The 21,404-nt window shown below is 38.6% G+C and overlaps 3 protein-coding genes across 3 annotated transcripts in view; 1 reads left to right on the top strand and 2 right to left on the bottom strand.

The window, feature by feature from the left end:
- Positions 1 to 782: 782 nt before the first annotated feature.
- Positions 783 to 2,836, bottom strand: LOC122065166 (LIM domain-containing protein WLIM1-like). Its single transcript, XM_042628971.1, has 3 exons — positions 2,403 to 2,836; positions 1,882 to 1,981; positions 783 to 1,000 (listed from the first exon to the last, which is right to left on the bottom strand). Exons 1-3 carry the CDS (start codon positions 2,541 to 2,543, stop codon positions 840 to 842), a joined length of 402 nt encoding a protein of 133 aa, XP_042484905.1. The 5' UTR covers positions 2,544 to 2,836; the 3' UTR covers positions 783 to 839.
- Positions 2,837 to 7,922: 5,086 nt separating this feature from the next.
- On the top strand, positions 7,923 to 9,113 carry LOC122065159. The gene has a single exon (XM_042628963.1). It carries the CDS (start codon positions 7,923 to 7,925, stop codon positions 9,111 to 9,113), a length of 1,191 nt encoding a protein of 396 aa, XP_042484897.1.
- Positions 9,114 to 11,965: 2,852 nt separating this feature from the next.
- Positions 11,966 to 21,404, bottom strand: part of LOC122065162 (pentatricopeptide repeat-containing protein At5g67570, chloroplastic-like) — an 11,180-nt gene continuing 1,741 nt past the window's right edge. Inside the window, exons 3-9 of the mRNA XM_042628966.1 lie at positions 20,972 to 21,053; positions 20,669 to 20,860; positions 20,464 to 20,577; positions 18,489 to 18,582; positions 18,212 to 18,369; positions 15,965 to 16,372; positions 11,966 to 13,275 (exon numbers count right to left, since the gene is read on the bottom strand). Coding sequence (XP_042484900.1) covers positions 12,421 to 13,275; positions 15,965 to 16,372; positions 18,212 to 18,369; positions 18,489 to 18,582; positions 20,464 to 20,577; positions 20,669 to 20,860; positions 20,972 to 21,053 — 1,903 coding nt within the window. The 3' untranslated portion in view covers positions 11,966 to 12,420. The remainder of the gene's footprint in view (positions 13,276 to 15,964; positions 16,373 to 18,211; positions 18,370 to 18,488; positions 18,583 to 20,463; positions 20,578 to 20,668; positions 20,861 to 20,971; positions 21,054 to 21,404) is intronic.

Raw genomic sequence — 21,404 nt, 5'->3', positions numbered from 1 at the left:
CAACACAAACCATTCAGGAAGACTTCTTGATCGATATTACTCAAAATGAATAGAAGCCCAATATATATGAGAGCAGAGAGCACTGTTACGCCTTACACATCTTAGATGGAAACATCAAATCTCATATCTAACTTTACGAGTGAAAGAAAAACAAAGGAAATTGAGTTTCTACTAAAAAGCTAAGAAAAGCCTGGAGGGACCAACTTGTGGAGGAGAGGAGGAGAAGGGAACGAGCAAAGGAGATGTGTGTGTGTGTGTGTGTGTGTGTGTGTGAGAGAGAGAGAGAGAGAGAGAGAATAAGGTCCGTGAAGATAGGAAGGGGGGGGGGGGGTGTGTTAGTGTTGCTGCCAAAAATACCCCGCTAGTCGAACCTACACAAACACAGATGACGGAGGCCCGGAGCTTTGTCCGGGGTTAGTCCTCCGACGCTCAAGTCAGGGTCGGCCGCACAGTTCAATAAGGGAGTAATGGTGAGGGTATCAGAACTTACCTTTCCCTTTCTTCCGTGTCTTCTTATATAGCTCTTGGGGTCTAGGGTTTTCCCCCTTTTTCCCTCTTAGAGTCCCACTCGAATACGTCCAACCTTCTGGGGGAATATTCCCCTCATGCAGACGACGTGATCCCGCGTGATTTTACGAGCGTGCCTCGGTGATTGAGCGTGCTCGAGCGTGAGTGGTTTCTTGGAACCTTCGTCTGGCGGAGGACACGTGTCTCAGAGACGACACGTGTCATTGCCCCCACCGAGAGGTTATTTTGGCTATATCAGTTAGGATTGGGCAGCGACTTGTGTGGGGGGTGTGAATTTCTGTGGCACGGGTGGTGGCTTCTCATGCTCATTTTCAAGCTGACTGTAATTGCCTTTCTCCTTGTATAGCTGAATATGGTGGTGCTAGCAGTATAGTCTTCCCTCGTGAGCAATGTAATTGGATGGGCTTATAACACATCCACCATAGGTGCATTTGAAACAACTCTTGTGGTATGCACTTCCATCCCCTGCAACCTGCAGTTAGCAATTAAATACAAGACGAAACTAATTAAGAGACCAGCTGCATGCATTATTAATAACAAATTAAGGCAATTTTCCCAGTTTTTATTCAGATTTGTGTCAGAGATGACATGAGGGGGATTGGGGACACAACACAATAAGAAGAGGAAGAGGAGGATCAATAGTAGGAAGGACTTGGGACTTGGGACTTGGGACTTGGGAGGAGGAGAGGTAGGGTTGGTAAGTGGTAGTGATTACCTTCTCAGTTGGATACACAAGTCTTGTGACAAGCGACGCACTTATCTCTGGTTCCCCCAAACATACCCGAGACTCTGTTGCCTGATGCTTTCTGTTACAAGCCCCTAACACGTACATAATGCTTTAAATTGAATTTAAGGTAACGAGGAGCTAGGAAAAGTACATTAGGTAGATATTACGCAAAAAGTTCTTTCTGTTCGTTTGGCATAGAAATCATGATGATCAGATCCCATATTCTCCGACTTGTACAATATTAATAACGTACATGTATAAGACCTACTATATTATACATAGGCAAGGTACGTACAACTGAAGTGCATATATACATATATATGCCTTTTCTTATCATTATGCTGGATCGATCTTACCCGACTTATGTATGTATGTATATATGTAAGGTTTCAAGGGGCCGGTTCAATAATTACCTCAGTGTGGACAAAGGGTTTCTCTGATTTCACAATTTTTGGTGTGCCTGAAATTAATAAAGGCATTGGCAGAAGCAGATCTGAATATTTTCAATTGATTAATTAATGGCTAAACAACAAATTAATTAAAAGTAGCTATATAGTACATATATAGTTACGTTCTAGCCAATTAATTTGGAGGAAAATTAAGGAAGATAGTGATGAGTCTGTTACCTTCGAAGCTCTTATCCAGACTACCACCGGTTCTCTTGAGGAGTTGGTCAAAGTGAGGTCTGTAGTACAGGACTCCCTCAAAGGAATTGAAATTGCTCAGCTGCATGCAATAATTTGAGAAGAAACAAACCATGATCGAGAAAGGCCATGCAATACAATGAGAGAGATCATGTCAAGCTGCCAGAAGTTAAATGCTGTTTTCCAATAGAGATTAGAGAGAGCACGAGTTCAGAAGAAGAAAATGAAAGAGCATATTGGTTGGTAGAATAAATTAATTCGTTAAAACAGTCGATGTACGTGGATGCATGGAGCAGGAAAAGGTAGAAATAATTAATTAATTGAAACATTGATGATCAGATAAATTAAGAACGCAAGAATTAAGGAATGAATAATAATATAATTAATTAGATCATCAATTGATACTTGGTAGAGATATATATATATATATATTATATTAATTAATTAATATTTGGTTGGATTTGTATATCAGTATGTACTAGTAAAATTCCTAATTAATTTACCTTGAGGGTACCTCTACAATGGTGGCATCGGAAGCAGGACTTGTGGTAGATACGGCTATCGGCGGTGAGCTTATCCACTAAATACACGGTCTCCTCACAGGCCCTGCATTTCTGGTTTGTTCCGCCAAAGGCCATCATCATGATTGATGCCTTGGCTTCGCTTCTTTTCCACGCACTACCCCACAACAAATTAGAATATCTCTTCTGTCGATCACCACCCTCTCATTCACTCACTCACTCACGAAACAGATCTCCCAGGCTAGGCTTCCCCAACCCACAACACCACCTTCTCCCCTTCTCTCTCTCCCTTCCCCTTCAAAGAATTGAAGAGAGAAAGAAAGGAAGAGGAGGAGGATGAGGATTGAGGGAAACTAAGGAATGAGATGTGGGGTTGCAGAGAATTGCGTCAAATTATAATAAATCAGGTTGGCATTTCATTGCCGATCATTCTTCACCAAATAAAAAGCTGCCACCTCCAGCAAGGCAACAACCATGAATGATGAAGATCAACCACCTCCACCTCTACCTCTGCCTCTGTCTTCTCTCCTTTCTACACTGATATGTCCAAGTGTTGGACCGGAATATGAATACTTCCATTTGGAAATTTCGATATGATCCCACACTCCAATGGCCCATTCACACTGAGATGATGGAGCATAAATTTATGCCATATGAATCATTGGATATAGCTGAAATTCTAACCCCAACAAAAAGGATGTAGTTGAAAATTTTTGACACCTAGATATAGTTGACACAAAGTTGACTAAATGATAGAATAAATTTTGGAAAATAGTATATGAAATTTTAGGCTAATATTCAACAAAGTACCTTCATTTTATGTCCATGCATTCTTATATTTCGAAGCATAATAGTATGCACTCTCGAGTGGTGTTCTGACTTTCAAAACATTTGATTTAGCATTCAATTAATTTTATTTGGATTCAAAGTTAACATGTGGGTTTGGTTGGAAATTTGTGTACAATGTAAATTGTCATGTCCTAAATATTTGGGTTGTATAGAAAAGATTTTTGGTAATCTATTAAAAAAAACCCACACCCTACCTCTAAATTGGAAAAAGAAAAGGCCATCTCATAAGAAAATCTATTTGATATATTACCATAAACCACTTCTTTTCCTTGACAAGTAAACATTCGATCAAATTAAAATTAAAATCAAAGGTTAAATCTAAAGGAAGATGTGATATTAAGTCTTGGTTCTTTAAGTATATATATATATATATATATATTTTAATGGATCAACCCTTTATGTGACGAATAATATGATCGTGCAGGTAAATATTGCTTAAGATTTTTTTTTTGTGTGTGTGTGTGAGGGAGAGGAGGAATGTCATTTTTTGAAAAACAAATACAAGTTGGAATTAAAAGATTGAGGATAGGAATGGGAGTTGATGAAACATAGTGCCACCATGGTGGTTTGCAATATCATTTTTCTTTATTTTTTGAAGCAAGAGATACCTGATAGAGGTCTTGATGATTGCCTATAACTAAAAAGAAGAAGAAAGAAAGAGTGGACTTTAATTGAGTCCTTTGCACATGAATGAATATTATTATGGAATGATGTGGGGTTTGTGCTTGTGGGCCTTCTTATGGTTAATAATGAGACAGAAACACGTGAAAGTTTTAAGAAATACATATTCATTAACGATTTTCTTTTTCTTCTTACTCAACTTCACCCCATCGTTGTGTAGCCAATAGCCATAGAAAGAAGAAAAATATTTGAAAGAATTTATATACTGGATGGGAAAGAGAAAGAAGACAGCAGATCCTTCGTTGGAACAAAAACACCAGAGGACAGAGAGGTTGTTATGGCTGAATCTGTATTTTATTCATTTGTACTGTGTCTCTGTCGCTCATGAGTTGTGTAATTATAAATAGAATTAAGGCTTGCTTCCGTATGACTTTGGCTGCATTAAACAAAATCTCCTGATTTTAGAAAGTGGGGCACTCAAATTCTCTCCAACACGAGATAAGAGTGCAGTGAGCATTTCATGGCTGGAAGTTCTTTGGGGTACATACTTTCTGAGGTACTGGATAAAATCAATCATGAACCATAATTTCAATAACAAAAACAGCCACCTAGCTCATCCTGTTTAGCATCCGACAATGCTTGCTTGCACTTTGTCTCTATTTATCTTTGTCTCTATGTTTATTCTGCCCGCATCCTCTATATATATATATATATATATATGTGGTTGATATCAAGTCTTATGGAGTAGATCCCCACAATCTTCTCTATGTAAATGAATGAAAAATCTGCTTTGAAATCGTCAATACAAAAACATATGCTAAAATGCTTTGGCCAAAACCCAATTGGCCATGAATGACAATAATAATCCATGATTAACCCAAGGGGTAGCTCTGGCAATACCAACAACTCACAATTAAGATATCATAGTTCAACTTGCCATAGTTGTTGGTGATACATGTTTTAGTAAAACAATGAGAAAATGCTTTGCCAAATACTCGATTCTCATATTGCTGTCTGATGATTGATGTGTTGACTGTAGTGTTTAATACATGAAAACCCCTTTTGCATTTGATATCCCACGCTCAAGGTATTCCTTTTCACTATGGCTTAAGGAAAACTTGTTGAATAAGGAAATCAGTGCTGCATCTATTTTTTTGAGAGGCAGGGGGTGGGTGGACATTTTCCTTCACTATTCAATAAAAAAATCGTATAGCTATCAATACCCCTTATTTACGAATGATCACTAACATCTTCACTATTATTTCCTCATATCCTATGGATACCATTTGAGGACCTTGATGAAAGGGAAGAGATTTTCCCTTGCCATGCCTGAAAGGAAACACAATCCTTTTCCAAAGTTGGACGATCCACCAAATTGTGATTGGTTCCAATGATCATATATAAATTGCTTGTTTAATTTGATGAAATTAATAATAATAATAATGATGATGATAAAAACTATATATTTAAGATGGCATATAATAAGATGATTTGAAATTTGAAATACCGGGTGCGTCGCGTAGCCCTCAAGTAATTAGAATGGACTTTGGATACTTTATGATGAAGTAAAAAAGTATAATTTAAGTAATCAACTAGATATATATATATATATATATATATAATAAAATGAATGAATGAATGAATGAATGGGATTGGGGGTGACATCTCGGGTGTTATGGTTAGCCGCGTGTTGGGACTTTAATTTGCTTGGGCAGTGAATAGAATGGTGGAGCCGTGGAGAGATGCATTTGACATTTACACAGTGTGTGCGTGTAGGTCTTCGCCGTGCCGAGTTGATGAGAGACAAATTAGGGAAGGCCCATCCATCCAACCATATATGATTTATTAAGTAGTTTTCTAGATAAATAGATAGATAGATTAATCGGGAAGATGGAAGAAGCCATCGCCGCCACCTCTTTCCTCTCTATCAATCCAGGCGTGTGTTCCTATATATCCTTAATAGTCAAGTCTTTCTAGAAGAATATAATGCAAATTTTACCTACATTTTATGGACTCGATTTTGTATATATAATATATATATATATATCTTTTAACTAAAAGTTCGCTTTACGGAGTTAATCGGTTTCACTATCTCACATATCACTCATCATGAGTCCTCAACCCCACCACCGCCACTGCTCCTCCTGTATATCATCGGTCCCTAACTCTCTATCCATCACACAGAATCACGATATCTAACTTCAAATAAATTGTAAATCCACAACGGGCCGGGAACAATATATCAGGACTAACTCGATCGATTTAATTCATATATACATATATCGTTTCTAATCAGTTTTATTAGTTTGTACGAAATCAAACCAAATTTTTTTAATTAAATTTAGGTTTTTACTTTTGAAAATCAAAACTGATGAATTGATTATTTATTAGTAAACGATTTTTTATTTGCAATTGACACTCTTACATGAATTGGTGATTGAGTGTAATTAAGGAATATTAAGAATCATTATATATGAAGCCATGCCAGCAACTTAATTTCAACAGGTCGGATTATTGGAGGATCTGATCGAATCTAATTAATTTGTAGCTTAATTACTAGTACTAGATCCATCTCTATTTACCATTTACTCCTACTAACTACTCATCAAACCCTCAAACAATTAATGAAATGATTGAAACCAATCGATAGATCATAGATAAGACAACGCGTGCTCATCGATATCTCAGCTATCTGGTTACACGTACATACGTACGTTTACGACAAATTTTGGAATATGTAGTATCACATATGTTTTTATGGCACTATTATTGTTGCTATATATATATATATATATATCTAATTAAGGGTTTGTAATTTATATATATATATATATATCTAATTAAGGGTTTGTAATTTTTTCCACAAAGGTAGAAAGTTAATTTCCTGTATGGTTGCCTATGTTGTTGCACCCTTCTGTTTTTCTCTCTCTCCTCCCCTCTATAAATTTTGTTCTCTTTGTAGTTTGCCCCCCATAGATTGAAGTATTGAACCAATTAAAATGGGGAGGGGGAGGACTGTTGATTGGATCTTACATCGGTGTGGACTGTGGAGGTCACACTCCCAAATTGAGAGCACACTTCTCCTTTTCAAATGACACAAGATGTTTATCTTGCTTCACAAATTGACAATGTGTTGAAATGTAGAGAACATAGTTTAGATTAGTCACATGCCAAATTTTAAAATCTAATTCTGTAAAATGCCTCTTTTTTTTTTTTTTTTTTTTTTTGACAAACATTTCAACTTGTGTATGTCTATCCATGTACATTAGTACGTTCTCCAAAGGCATGTGTAAATGGTAGTTTGAGCCGCTAGAGCAAGGTACAGTGTTATGCTACTCTATGTCTATCTCTTTCTCTGCACTGGAAATGACCTCTTTGCCATCCAATGTATGAAACTGCTGCAGCATAATGGTGTGCTTCGATCCTCTTCCTTTTATTTATTAATTTTTTTTTACTGAAACATAATGAATAATATATATATATATATATATATATATTGGGTAAGGAGTAAGGACATAGTGAATACTACCGAATAGCTAATATATATTTGTGTGAAACCAACTGTATACCAGACGCGTAATGTATTTCCTCAATCAAACAAGTAAACAACCCAACCCAAGCCCACCCCCGCCGGCCCCGGGGGATGTGATTCCCCACCATCGACCTCTATTAATTTTGCCAAGTCAAAACCACGGCGGAAATATTAATATAATTAGTAGACAGAGGAATGGGAGGGAAGAAGCTTCTATTTAGTCGTCTCACCAAAGTCACTCCAAACCTTTGTATTGACTAATTCTCTCCATCTCGAACCCCCATCATTCATCTATCAATCAATCATCTTCGATCGATCTGGTCTTCTTCTACAAGCCGCACCCACCTCGCAGTACCCATTAATCGTTCTTCTCCTATCAATTATTCTTCTATTCGATAATCATCGATCAGAGAATCAGAGTAATTAGGTAGCCCGGCCCCCATCTCCATCTTCAATTGATTCGATCCTTTTGGTTAATTTGGTTTGAAATCAGATCAGATATGTTCAATCCCTTGGCTTGTGTCAGTCCTCGTCTTCAACGACGAGGTGAAGAATTCGAAGAATTCGAAGAAGCTTCTCCCTGCTCGACAACATCATCGACACCGAGGAGTTGTAGTACGACTCCGACTCCGACAACAAAAACTAAAACTACTACTACTACTACTTCTGGAGGAAAGAAGGGACTGAACAAGAAGAAGAAGAATAACCCTTACTCCACTAGTGGCCTCGACAAGTTCTCGACTCTCTTGGCCGATCTCGAGGAGAGGAAACGCAAGATTTATGCGCAGGTGGACGATGCTAACGCTCCTTACGTTGGATTCATCCGCTCTAAATCAGGCGATTGGCTCCCCATCGTCGTCAGATTGGGAAATCACGACCACCACACTAGTACAACTACGCCCATTCATCAACACAATAAGCTCACCCATGATCATAAGGCGGTAGCGTTGACGAAGAAGAAGCCCGTAATTGGCGTTTGTGGTACTGATGGCAAGGACAAGTCTCTGCAGGGTCAGGGATCCACACAGTACAACCCACCACCACCACCACCACCACCGGATGGCAATTATAACCCTCCTTCCTCCTCCAGATGCTCTACTACTACTACTACTACTACTACTTCCACCCCCATCAAAAACAACAGGTGCAGCAGCAAGGCCTCCTCTCCCCAAAAACTTGTCCAATTACAGCAGCAGCAACAAGAACATAGGAAACAAGCAACGCTGGCCACCGCCACCGCCTCTGCCTATTCTTCCTCTTGTATGGATGATGATGGAAGGACGGCCGCTGCCTCCAACAACAACAACAAGAAGAAGAAGAGTGGTGAAAATAGCATGGGGATGATGATGAGGTGGGGGAGGCCTTCTGAGTATTTGCCCCTGGTTGTGGTGCTAAGTCTGGTGTGCTTGTTGATGTTTGGGAGATCCGTTGCCATACTCCTCACCTCTGCCTGCTGGTACTTAATCCCCACCATCAAGACCACGCCGCCTACTTCTACTACTACTACTACTCCAATGAATCCCAATCCCAAGAGACCATCACCATCCAGCAGCTTTGTTAAGAAGAAGAATAAGGAGTACGCCACAAGGTTGGGTAGTCATGAGAAGAACAATAATATTATACCATCATCCAATATGCCCAATATTGTTGATTCCTTGTCTAAGAGACGTAGAAATGGCCGAAGCTGGTGATGATGATCGATGAGAATGCTTTCTTCTTCTTCTTCTTCCCTTCCTCTAGGCCTTTCTGCTGCTTCCCCTGGCCTGGCTCTTCCCTTGAAATCTTGAATTGTTCATAAGTACGTGCAAATTTCCATTCTCAAATGTCGCTGCCACGGCATGCGCAGCAAATCAAAATGAAAATTTGTGAAATAACAATTAGCATTTTGGTTCGGTTTTGGTAATTAATTGTCTGATGTAAATCAATTGTTCATATTGTTCATACTTTTTAATACTTCTTCTACATGTCCCTACCTAGCTCCATCAATCTCACCACCCCCACCCCCCCCCCCCCAACCCCACCCAAAAAAAAAAAAAAAAATCTCCATCCATCAGTCCACGATCATATATAGCAGTAGATAGATAGTGGTACTGCAAATAATCGAAATGAAACAATATAAACGAGAATTATGAGTGAATTAGTTTTAATTTTTGATCCATTTGTTTGTTTAGAACTTAGAAGCATGCAGAAATATTGTCTATATATTATAGATTATGGGTGCACTGCACACTGCTCACATAAAAATCCTTGTGACTCGACTGCCTCCGTTCACGAGGGAGTCTCATGGACTTTGTAAAGTTTTCAGAATATGAGAGAGAGAGAGAGAGAGAGAGAGAGAGAGAGAGAGAGAGATCTTAGTGGTGAGTTCATATTCATGAATAGTTTACCTAATTCCTCAAATCCAAATCCTAACCTCTCAAGTAATTAGGATGATAAATGCTTTAAAGTGCAACAAATCTTTGTGAGAAATTTCATAAAGATACCACTAACTTCTACCTCATGATAATGAAAGCTATATGGCATATTTCTTCTTGTAATGTTGGTACTAGACTCATTTTTAATGAAGGGAAAAAAAAAAGTGGGAGGAATGCTATGAATAAAGGTAATGAAGGACCCAACTGTTAACATTTTGTTGAAAACAATTGCTAGCACAGTTAGGTTGGTATATGCAAGTACTAGAGTGCCCAAGGTCACTGGTCTTTTCATTCTCAAAAAAGCCTTGAAATGTTTCCTTGAGGGAGGGAGGGACGCCTAAGGGGGTTGTGTATATTAAAGAGAAGTTATGATAAAGAAAACATATACACAAATGGGTACATTAGGTAGGCAAATAGTGTCCCCATGTCATTGAAACTCCTTAATCGTATTGAATGGTATTAGATGCCTAGTTTGGTTGGGCATAACCTAAAGAGTTATCTACTAATTTTTAATACCAAAAAAAAAAAGGCATACAACACCAGATAATGCAGGTTCCAACGTGCAACCGCTGATGAGGTCCGCCACATCGCTGCAATTTGAAGAGAGACGGAGGGCAACCTTCCAAGCTTTTCTATTCAAAGAAAATTCTATTCTATGACCCTTTAAAAAATTGATCCACATGGAATATGTAAACGGTAGAATCATCATCATCATATATTAGAAAGAGTCGAATTTAAAAAGTCACGTTTCCCTCCTTCTAGAAAGTGTCAAATCTCATCACAGTCACGTTAGCCTCTTTCTTTTAAGTTTTTAACTGTCAACACGGCTCTGTCATTCCACCAAAGGAGATGGAGTCGGATCTGCTCCCCACGGTATCACGTGATCATACATATGCTCATTCAACACCCAACTAATTTGTTTTCAATTTTTTTTCTGGGTAAAAAATATTTTTTTCTTCACTCTCTTGTAATAGCAGGAAATAAGAAAGATGTTAAATGCTTTGACCAGGTGATGATCATTTATGCGACGGATCCAAACTGGATAGAGTCCAAATCAACTCCACATATACAAACTACAACAAAATCTCATCCCAACTAAATGGGATAGACTATATAAATCTGCGATGGATAAGTTTGCAAAGTAAAGATGAAAGAAAGAAAAATGAAAATAAAGGGAAAGGAAACAGATCAACACCTCCGGGATTCCTGGTTTAGTAACAACTGACAACCTTCCCTAAAAGTAGCATTTTTTTTTTAATCAATGGGACCCGTTCATCTTCCTCAACTCGATGCCAGACACCGAAGCAGTGACCTCCCTGCCCACCTACCCCCATTCCAGCCATGAATGCCCTCTACAACACCCCACCCTTCAACCCCAAGGCCATCAATCCCGCTCTCCACCCCACTCCACTCCCTCCCTCTCCCCCACGCCTCTTTCCTGAATCTCCCTACCCTTTCCTTCGCCCAGCCCTTCTGTTGCCCCCACCTCGACTGCCGCCCACGTCCATTCGGATCATTAAGGGAACATTCAATGCTCCAGTGGGTTACCCTCCATTAGTGATAAAATCATTTGTCTGCTGATTCTGGGTCAGGCTACTTAGTATCATTCCTGACAGTAACTTAAACCTGCTTCAAAACCCACAAATATTAAGTGTCCAGGATTGTAGTTTCAGTACTTGTTCTGAGACACAACACAAATCATGGTCCCTTCTCCGGAATTTTAATCTTATTATAACAACAACGTTGCTTCAGTGGGTATCTTGAATGGGACCGTAAAGGATAAAACTTTGAACTCAATAACTTCCATTGCCTGCAGGCAATTAGAAGGGTTATAGAGCTGCAAGGAGACTCAATAACTTCCATTGCCTGCAGGCAATTAGAAGGGTTATAAAGCTGCGAGGAGATGCATAGAAATAAGACAACTACCTTTTTTTTTTTTTTTTTTGGGGGGGGGGGGTGGTGGGGGTGTGTTAAAAACATAAGAGAACAACTTTAAATTACGGACATGACTAATGTTTTGTTAGCTTATAGATATTGTAATTAGTTCAAATTACTTAATTCAGTTGTTAGGAAGATCAGTTAGTCCCCGGTTCAGTATGCTCATGTGTTATTAGCTAGTGTATTGGGTATTAGGGAAGGTGCCAAATAAGGCATTTGTCTCTGTTGAGCACTTAAATCTAATGGAAAAAATGTTCAAACACCACCACCCCCCAACCCAAAAGAAAAACAAAAAAAACAAAAAAGAGCACTGCAATAGCTGTTCGAACTTCAAACACAAGCACCTATTAACTACGCACACATATGGCTCACCCTAAATCCATGTTTACTGTAGCAGGAAAATATGACCTCCCACAATCGGTGGGTATTTCACCATGACCCTCAACTTCAATAAGATACACTCACCTATCTAGGAGACAAGTGACACTTACACAATCGTGCCAACCCTGGAAAACTGAGCTCTCCTCACAGAAGACCCAAAATGTATACCGAAGACATTCACTTGTTACCATCAAAGCAGGCTATAAACAACATGGCCTCCTGACATCACCAACTTATCTGGCAATTCAGGAATGCTTGAGATCACTTACAGCCAGTTTTCAAGTGGTAAGCAAATACCATCGTTCTTCCTGCTTTCCTTCCAAGCTTCCAGTATCTCAGATGCAGAGGGCAAGTCAGTCCCATGAGAATCATCAACCTGATTCTGGCTTGTCAGCAAATCAAGTGCCATCTCAGTAGAAAAATCTTGTGAGTTGCACTGAAAGATGGATATTGAGTTTCTATTTCTGAAAGAACCACCTTCACTGGACCTGCCAGCTTTTGACTCCTCCAATTTGTCACATAAGCTGCCATTTTTTTCAACGCAATTTTTCGAGCCAAGAAGCAAGCTAGTGTCAGCATCATCTTCTGACTTACTATCAGTATGATGAACAGGGATATCAGATTCATCACCAGTGTTTGTATCTGAGAGGTACTTGTCTGTAGTGTTGCCACCCACCTTGTCTACAGAATAATTTTGCATCTTCCAATTTTCATTAACAGCCAATTCCACTTCACTTTGAGATGGTAATTTGTCATTTGCTGCATTACTAAAAGTCATCAGACCTAAGGAGTCTTCTGATGCACTTGATTCACAGAGGGAGTCTAACGATCTTGATAAATTATAAACAGTGGCTTTTGCTACCACATTGGTTTTTCGCATAGCGTCCAACATTTTCTGCAATCCAGATCTGCTGATCCTGTCTCTGTTTCTCCTCCAAACATCTACCCACTGCTTCTCACTGATTTGAAATGAGGCATAAGCCATACTATTAACTAGAACGACAGCTTTTTCATAATTATGGCAAGCTATAGCTTGGCAAACCATTTCAGTGAACAGTGATGGATGAGGAGCTTCTCCCACATCCAAAATTCTTTCAAATGCATGCTCCAACAAATGCCACTGCAAACAAACCAAAAACAGTGAGCCATCAAAGAAATAATTTCTTTTAATTTATTTTCCTACTCTTGGTCCAGTTAGTGAAGCTAAAAGAAATAACTGGATGTAGGGTAAGAATCAGTGTTTGCAAACCTAAAATGGAGGTCAGATTATTACACAGGCAGGAATGAAGCTAGGACCGGATGAGATCCCAATTGAAGTGTGGAATAAACTAGGAGTACTGGGAGTATCGTAGCTAACCAAGCTGTTTAACAAGATTTTGAGTACAAAGAGAACCCCAGATGATTGGAGGAGAAGCATTGTAGTTCCTATTAATAAGAACAAAGGTGATATCCATAACTGTAATAACTATAGAGGCATAAACTAATGAGTCATACCATGAAACTATGGGAAACGGTTATTGAAGCCCACCTCTGAGAGAAAACTGAAGTAACGGATAATGAATTTGGTTTCATGCCAGGGAGATCCACAACATAAACTATTTACCTCCTAAGGAGATTTATGGAAGTATTTAGAGCTCACAAAAAGGACCTTTATATGGTCTTTATTGATCTAGAGAAAGCTTATGACAGATTACCTAGAGAACCCATTTGGCATGTCCTAGGGAAGTTAAGGGGTTCATTTAAATATGTGAATATAAGTAAAGACATGTATGAGGGAGTGGTGACGAGTGTCAAAACGACAGAGGGCCAAAATAGTGAATTCCCAATTACAATTGGGTTACACCAAGGATCATCTCTAAGCCCTTATTTGTTGGCGTTCATCATGGATGATCCAACCAAACACATCCAAAACTAGGTCCATGTTCTATGTTATTCACTGATGATATTGTTTTAATAGATGAGACAATGGAAGGGATTTATATTAAACTGGAGCTATAGAGATCAAGCTTAGAATCAAGAGGTTTTATGATAAGCAGAATGAAGACAGAATATGTGATGTGTCCCTTCAGTCAAACTAGGAGAGATGATGAAGTGGTGAAACTTGAGGAGCGAGAGCACCACAGAGTGTTTGTCTTAAATACCTAGGGTCAATCATTAGCAAAGAGGGCGATATAGAGGATGATGTTTTCCACAGAATTAAAGTGGGATGTATGAAGTGGTGAAGTGCCTCGGGGTGCTATGTGTCAAACGCATGCCTGTTAAACTCAAGGGAAAATTTCTACAGGACAGTAATACGACCAACTAGGACGTATGGGGCGGAGTGTTAGGCAGTGAAGAAGAGTAATTTCAACAAACTAGGTGTAAGGGAGATGAGGATGTTGAGTGGAATGTGCAGCAAGACCAAGAGAGACAAAGTAAAGAATGATTGTCTTAGAAATGAGTTGGGGGTTGCACCAATCCAGGACAAGCTCCATGAGAGTTGGTTGAGGTGGTATGGACATGTTCAACAGAGACTCATGGATGCCCTAGTAAGGAAGAACAATCAAATTCAATTACATGGAGCCAAAAGGAATAGCAGGCCGAAAATGACTATTGACGAAGTGGTAAGAAAAGATATGCATATGGTAGGGCTCGATTCTAGTATGGTCGTAGATAGAGTTATGTGAAGGACAAGGATCCATGTAACCGACCCCTTGTAGGGGATGTTCCAGTGATGCTGCTTTGACTTCTTCTTTTTCCTCCTTTTACCTCCTTTCACTTCCTTTTTATACTTCTTATTCTTATGTCTACTACTATCTTAAACCATATCGGAACCATGTAGCCGACCCCATTAAGTTGGGATAAGGCTATGGTTGATGTTTATTGTAGAGAAGGGGAAGTAGACATTGACAGCCAGCCTTTCCTTTTCCTTATTATTATTATTATTATTGGGGGAGAGGTTGTGGTGGGAAGTACATGCTGATGTACTTCCTTTGCCTTATTATAGTAACAGCAGTAGTAGTAAATTTATTATTTTAATAAATCATTAAAATCTAAGTCCAATTAAATCTAAGACAGCATTGCCATAAAAAAGTATGCAAAATTATAGCAAAAACATATCAGAGTCTCAGAGATGACTAATTTCTCTTTAGACAAGCATCTTCCATTTAGGATATGTGTGCTTGGCAAGAAATGGAAAGGAAAGTGAGAAAAATGAATAAGGACAAAAAAAAAGCATTGAATTGCACACTCTGTAACCTCTCAATATCCCCCCCCCCACCCCACATAGACCTATTTCAAACCTATCTTTAGGCCTGTAGCCCTATGTTTTATTACTTATCTTCTGAACCACAGTTGTCCTCCATTCACCATTCTAAAGCAATGCAACTTCCAAAAGTCTCAAAGGTTTAATGTGTGTAGAACCCAATCTGTCGCAAGAAATGACGATTTGGGTAATCATAGAATCAGCGGAGAAGTGACCATAGTTTACAGAAATTCAGATAAGGCCACGTGGAAGTCAAATAGTCAATTATTTATAAACATCTGTCACTGGGGTAGTAATTGATGAAATTGGATATTGCTATGATTCTTGGTTTGAGCTAATGAAATTCAGAGACTCTCAGATACAGTATGTGGAAACTGATTAGAAAGAATAAAACTGCTATCACTGTGCAATGTGCATTTAGAAGAAACCAGTCAGGATATTGTAACTATAGATCAATCAACCGCCACCAGCTTCAATTTCCAAGTTTCAGTCAAGAAGTCAAAGCAATTAGAAACAGAGGCAGCCATATTTATAATAATATGGAGGTAATGAAGATGTAATTTACCTTTCCAGCTCTGGATGCCTCCACTAGCAATGACGCATGCTTGTTTTGATCTAACTGGTAACCACCAAGAGTCATCTCCTTGTACACATACTCAAAGTATTCCCATTGATGTGCACTACCTGATGCCTCAAGCATTGAACTATATGTATGTGCATCTAGGGTTGTAAAACAAGATTGGGTTATTTTTGCTTCTTCAAACAACTCTTTGGCTTTTGCAAACATGTCATTGCGGCCATAAACTTTCAACATGGCATTTATTGTTCCAATGTTGGGTGAACAATGCTCTTTCATGTGTTCAAAAATCAATATGCAATCATTCACGTGCCCGCCATCCATAGAGGACATTATCATGCCAGTGAAGGTCACCTCCAAGGGTTTAGTCAGAAGAAGCTTCTTCAGCTTTTCAACCTGCAAGCATAGTTAGAAGAATGAGATCTCTAGTTTACCACAACCAAAAAATTAAAATAAAGAAATTAGTAAAAAAAAGTGCAGCATGTATGATGCTAATGCAACATAAAATAAACTACTGTACACAGAAGGACTATAGATAATCTTCCGGTAGAATAAAAGTTACATCATTAATTGTCAAGGCTGCGCCTTGGTGTCCAGGCACTTTTTTAAGTGCTGGACGACATACCACCTAGTGTAGTCATCAGAGGTGGTCATCTTGGCTCTCTGGGCCTTGAACGCCTTGGATGCCTTGAAGGCTGGTGGTCGAGTAGGCCTCACTAAAAAATCAGCAACCATGCAGAAAATATCATACAGAGAAATTTGCATGAAGAATGGTGAATACCATCAATCTCAGTATGGGTGCCACAAGAACAAATCAACATCAGAAAGCCATACAACTCTTTGCAGCCAAGCAAATTTTCTAAAAAGAACAGAAATTGACATCACAATAAAAACCAATATGGTTTAGAAACAAACTTTCAATTTGGTGTAATAAATAGGAAACAATGCTCCTTCACACCTGTTATAGGAACTTTCTCACATGTTTCCTATTTCTTGACATGTGTACAAGATGATTCGGCATAATGACCGTTTTATAGATAGGGAATCCCTTGGATACAACACATGTCAAATTTGTTGACCCATCTCAACCATATGGCCACCTTATATGAGGTTTTTACCCTCGTATTTTCAATTCTTGCAATCATTCAAATGATCCATATTTTCAGACTATTTTCAAAGCCTTATAATCTGACAGAGAAGTAAATACTCCGTAATTTAAAATATGCCAAGGTGTTATTTAGATAATACATCCACAAAATGTGTGCTAATAGCAGCTATTGCAGGTGTGCGGGAAGGGTACTTGTAGGAAGCATTGTTTGAGGTCTCTGCTAAAATCGCGTTTTTGGCTTTGGCGAGTCAAGACCATAGGCGAGACTGGAAAATGACAATATCTCGCTCAAAATATCTGTCTTGCCGAGATTTCGGTTCATTTCTTGGTTTCGTCTTGACTCGACCAAGTCACATGATGTTTTAAACCCCATTTCGATGAGATTTCTTGCCTGTCTCGCCCTGCTGTGAAGAAAAACCCTGTAAGACTTTGTGTTTTGGTGCTTCTTCTTGCCAAATCTCACCTCTACAATAGAGATTATCAACTTCAACACTTGGAAATTGAAGATTGACACTTTTTTATGTCTCTTAATTCCTTATGCTTATTTAAGTTGTTTTACACTTTTACTTGAGTTATGTGTTCTAATAGTAACTAGATATTGTGTGCAATAGCCTAAGGTATACCTACACTATAAACTACCAAACTAGGGTTTGAAGTCAAAATACCTTTGATTTTTAAAAATCTAATTTTTCCATTGTGTTTAAAAGGCTTAAAATAGGCTATATGACAAGTTTCATGGGCTAACTTGGCCATATGGCCACCGAAACCCATCCCTGAGTTTTCCCAAGTTATCCTATCCAAAAATGCATGGTTTCACTGAGGACTTGGTTTTCGGCTTGGGCGAAACCATGGGTGAAACCGAGACCGTGAACCTTGATAGGAACCCTGACACCCTGTAACCTAAAACAAATATAACTTTTTTAAACAGCTATCTTAAACTCCAAGGATCAGGTACAGTGAGAATTACCCCTATTAACAAACATTATTAGACAATATAGGAGAAATTCAAGCTCAAATTTTAGTTAGTTAGAAAAGTAAAATAAAATGCAACTATCCACAAATGTAAGACTCAAATGCACCGGACATGCATTTAAGGTCCATCCAAAGATTATAGATAAGAAACTTACTGTCACCATAGCATCCTGCCACCTCCCAGAATAGCAAAGACAGCATGCCAGTTCGTAATAAACGCTACCTGTTCCAACCACTCCTCTTTGCTCCATGTCCTTTATTGCTTCTATTGCTTCATCAACTTTACCTTCTTCCCAAAAGGTTCTCACAAGAACTGCGAAGTATGAATTGAAACAAAAGTAAACACCACCAAAGATCAACCGAGTCGCCAACTTACCATGAAAGATCCGCATCCCCGAAGGGGGGATGAGGGAAGAGAATACTATTTACTACCTCTATATGTGAGGGCTTTTGGAGCTTCCCCACTTCTTTTCATTTTCTCAAAGAAGTTGTGGACATAGTCATACTTCCCCGATTGCAGCATTACCTTTCAACAAGCACCTCCCGTAAGACTTCAATACCAATATAATTTGAGGATAGATCACATCTTATAGGAATATGCTATGCCATTCAGAACAATTAGGTGAAGATGACGCATTGGCTTATGATATTACTCAAGGAAATGCTAAATCCACCACAAGATGATCAATAGCAACTTACATGGTTACATAATATAACAGTATATACACTATAATATATGTTTTTCATAAGGTAATATCTAGAACCAATAACCACGAGCAAAAATCAAGGGTTCTAGAACTTGGTACGTATGATATGGGACACTTTATGCCACCTTCATTTGGGTCACAAACCATGAAATTATATCAGTAACATACCATACATCAGCATCACTAGGACTAACTGACGCTCCAAGAACCAATTATTTTCCAGCTGACACATGGGTTCCAGGGTGAACAACACAATCTACCTCCACAGCAATTATTAACTCGGTTTCAGAGTTAGCAAAGACCAACTGCTAACCAGAAACATTTGGTGGCATGTCAAAGGTTATTAACCATACATGATACATCTATATTCTCCGATCCACTAGGATAATGGCACAGGTGGGGTTTTTTTATTTATTTATTTATTTTTTATTACAAATCAGTTACTACAAATCTGAGGAACTACATTAATTTGTGCTTCATATCCAATGTCGAATGGGAATTTGGATCATCCCTCATATCAACATGTATCCAGACCTTGCAAAGGGAAGTTAGGCAGACCCAATTCCATCCCCACAGACCCTCCCTCCCCTCAAATCCCGCAAAAAAAAAAAAAATGCTACAAAATTGTTACCTGAAGCATTTGTACCTAATTCGTCTCTTCAGCATGACGCAGATTCTTCACCAAACTAGGCTTGTTTTATTAGGAATAAGCTTAGGGTTGGGTTGTATACGTGTTGGGCCTTCAGTTCATGTGGTTTGGAGCATATTGGGCTACTTTTATGGGTCTAAATTAGGGGTTCTAAGGTTGCATACGGAATTCAGTGATTTGCTTCCTTTTCTTTCGTTTCCTTTTTAGATGGGGTTATTTAGTTTCTAATTTCAGTACCTAAATTAGTTTCTAATTTCAGTACCTAAATTAGTTTCTAATTTCAAGTCATTGTTAGTTTCTAATTTCTGTCTAGACTAGTTTCTATTTTCATTAGATTCTAATTTCCAGTTTTTAGTAACTTCTTGTAATCAATTTTTAGTAACTCAGATTTAGTAACTCTGAGTTACTATTACTTGTAAACCCTCCCCATCATTATTATAAATAAAGGAGAGCTCTCATCATAGAGAGACGATTTTGACAATTAAAAAAAAGAAAAGCTTTATGCTGCTGCCGGTGGGTTTTCTCCATGGCTAAACCTTTGTGTTTGATCAAGGGTTAGGGATTGGTGTGTGATCCGATCGACACTCTACGGCGAGAAGTCCGGGTGGGTCTTTTCTTTTCTAGTTCTCTTAGTGGATTCTCTTCTCCAGCAATACAGCTGTTGATGTATTAAAATTGGTAGCTGTTGTTCATGGTTCAGCCTCTGTTATTGGACTACTAAGCCTCTGTTTTTCCTGGTCTCTATTCAGCTACAGAAATTCTGAAACACTGAGATCGATGGACTGCTAATTTATTATTGCTGGTATATTGGGTTCTTGGTTGTTCTTAGTTTAAAAGTTCCTACAGTTGGGGCTGGTTTGGTTGTCAAATCCATTCCTACATTACAGCAAGGTTGATCTTGTTACAATTGTTAATGGTACCACAGAAATCGTTAAGCAATCAAGACCAATGGAACTCACTATATCAAGGGTCAAATACAGAATAACACAGCTTATTGTAGCGTCTTGTTACAACAAAACAGAAAACCTTAAAGAACCTATCCAAGGATTACCTCCATTGCAAGCCCATAAGTTGCTCCATTAGGTTTCAAACCACTTCTCCTCATTTGCTCCAGTACCCAAGATACTCCTTTCCACTGATGCGATGGGACACAAGCATTTAATACCTAGCAACCATTTAGAAGATTTCAAGGAGTCATTTGTGGAACTAATAAACTGGAATAGAAAGGGGCTACTGGTGAAATAAGGCTTACTAACAGCATTGTATACAACCAAATCAGGTTCCAAGATTGGATCCCAGTTCTTGTGGCGCATATTTTTAGTTTTCCTTGAAGGCTTCTGCCTCATGCACTCGATAACACTCAACAGTTCTTTTACAAGACCAGCTTGACCAAGTGTAACTGCAATGCTGTGGTATGCAGGCATATCAGGATAGATCTGGCTGTCTTCCTGAATGATTGTTTCAGTTGGAACCCACAATATTAAATTACAGATAAAAAAAAATAGCTAAAGGAGAAATTCTCATCGATAAATATAGAATAAGAAAAGCTCAGTCATTACACGCATCAGATTAAAAATATGAAGAGCTTCACTTGTTCTCCTTGCCTTCCCAAGAACCGCCAAGAGTTTTGTGAATACGAACCTACATGAGTATCAGGGCCATTAACAGCATCTTCCAGCACTATTAAATTCTCTAAAGCAACTCATGCAAAAAAACCAAAGGTACATTTGAAACAGTAAAAATCGAATGGGACGGTAAAAAAACAGCCAAACTTTTCAACAGTTAAATTTGAACAATGCGGGACCAAAAAAAAGGGAATTAATTGTGGACCAGTTCATGTCTTATTAGTTAGCTATTAATGTTTGATGTACTAGCTATAAGTTTATATAAAATTGAATTAGATTTTTAAAAATAAAAATTAAGTTCTCAATAGAGTTTTTTTCATTAAAAAGTAAATGGCCAACGTGTTTAAAACTTTTTTTTGGGGGGGGG

The sequence above is a fragment of the Macadamia integrifolia genome, unplaced genomic scaffold (assembly GCF_013358625.1).
Source record: "Macadamia integrifolia cultivar HAES 741 unplaced genomic scaffold, SCU_Mint_v3 scaffold1907, whole genome shotgun sequence".
Classification (NCBI taxonomy): domain Eukaryota; kingdom Viridiplantae; phylum Streptophyta; class Magnoliopsida; order Proteales; family Proteaceae; genus Macadamia; species Macadamia integrifolia.
Note: the sequence above shows the minus strand (reverse complement) of the source record. Positions and strands in the feature narration are given on the sequence as shown.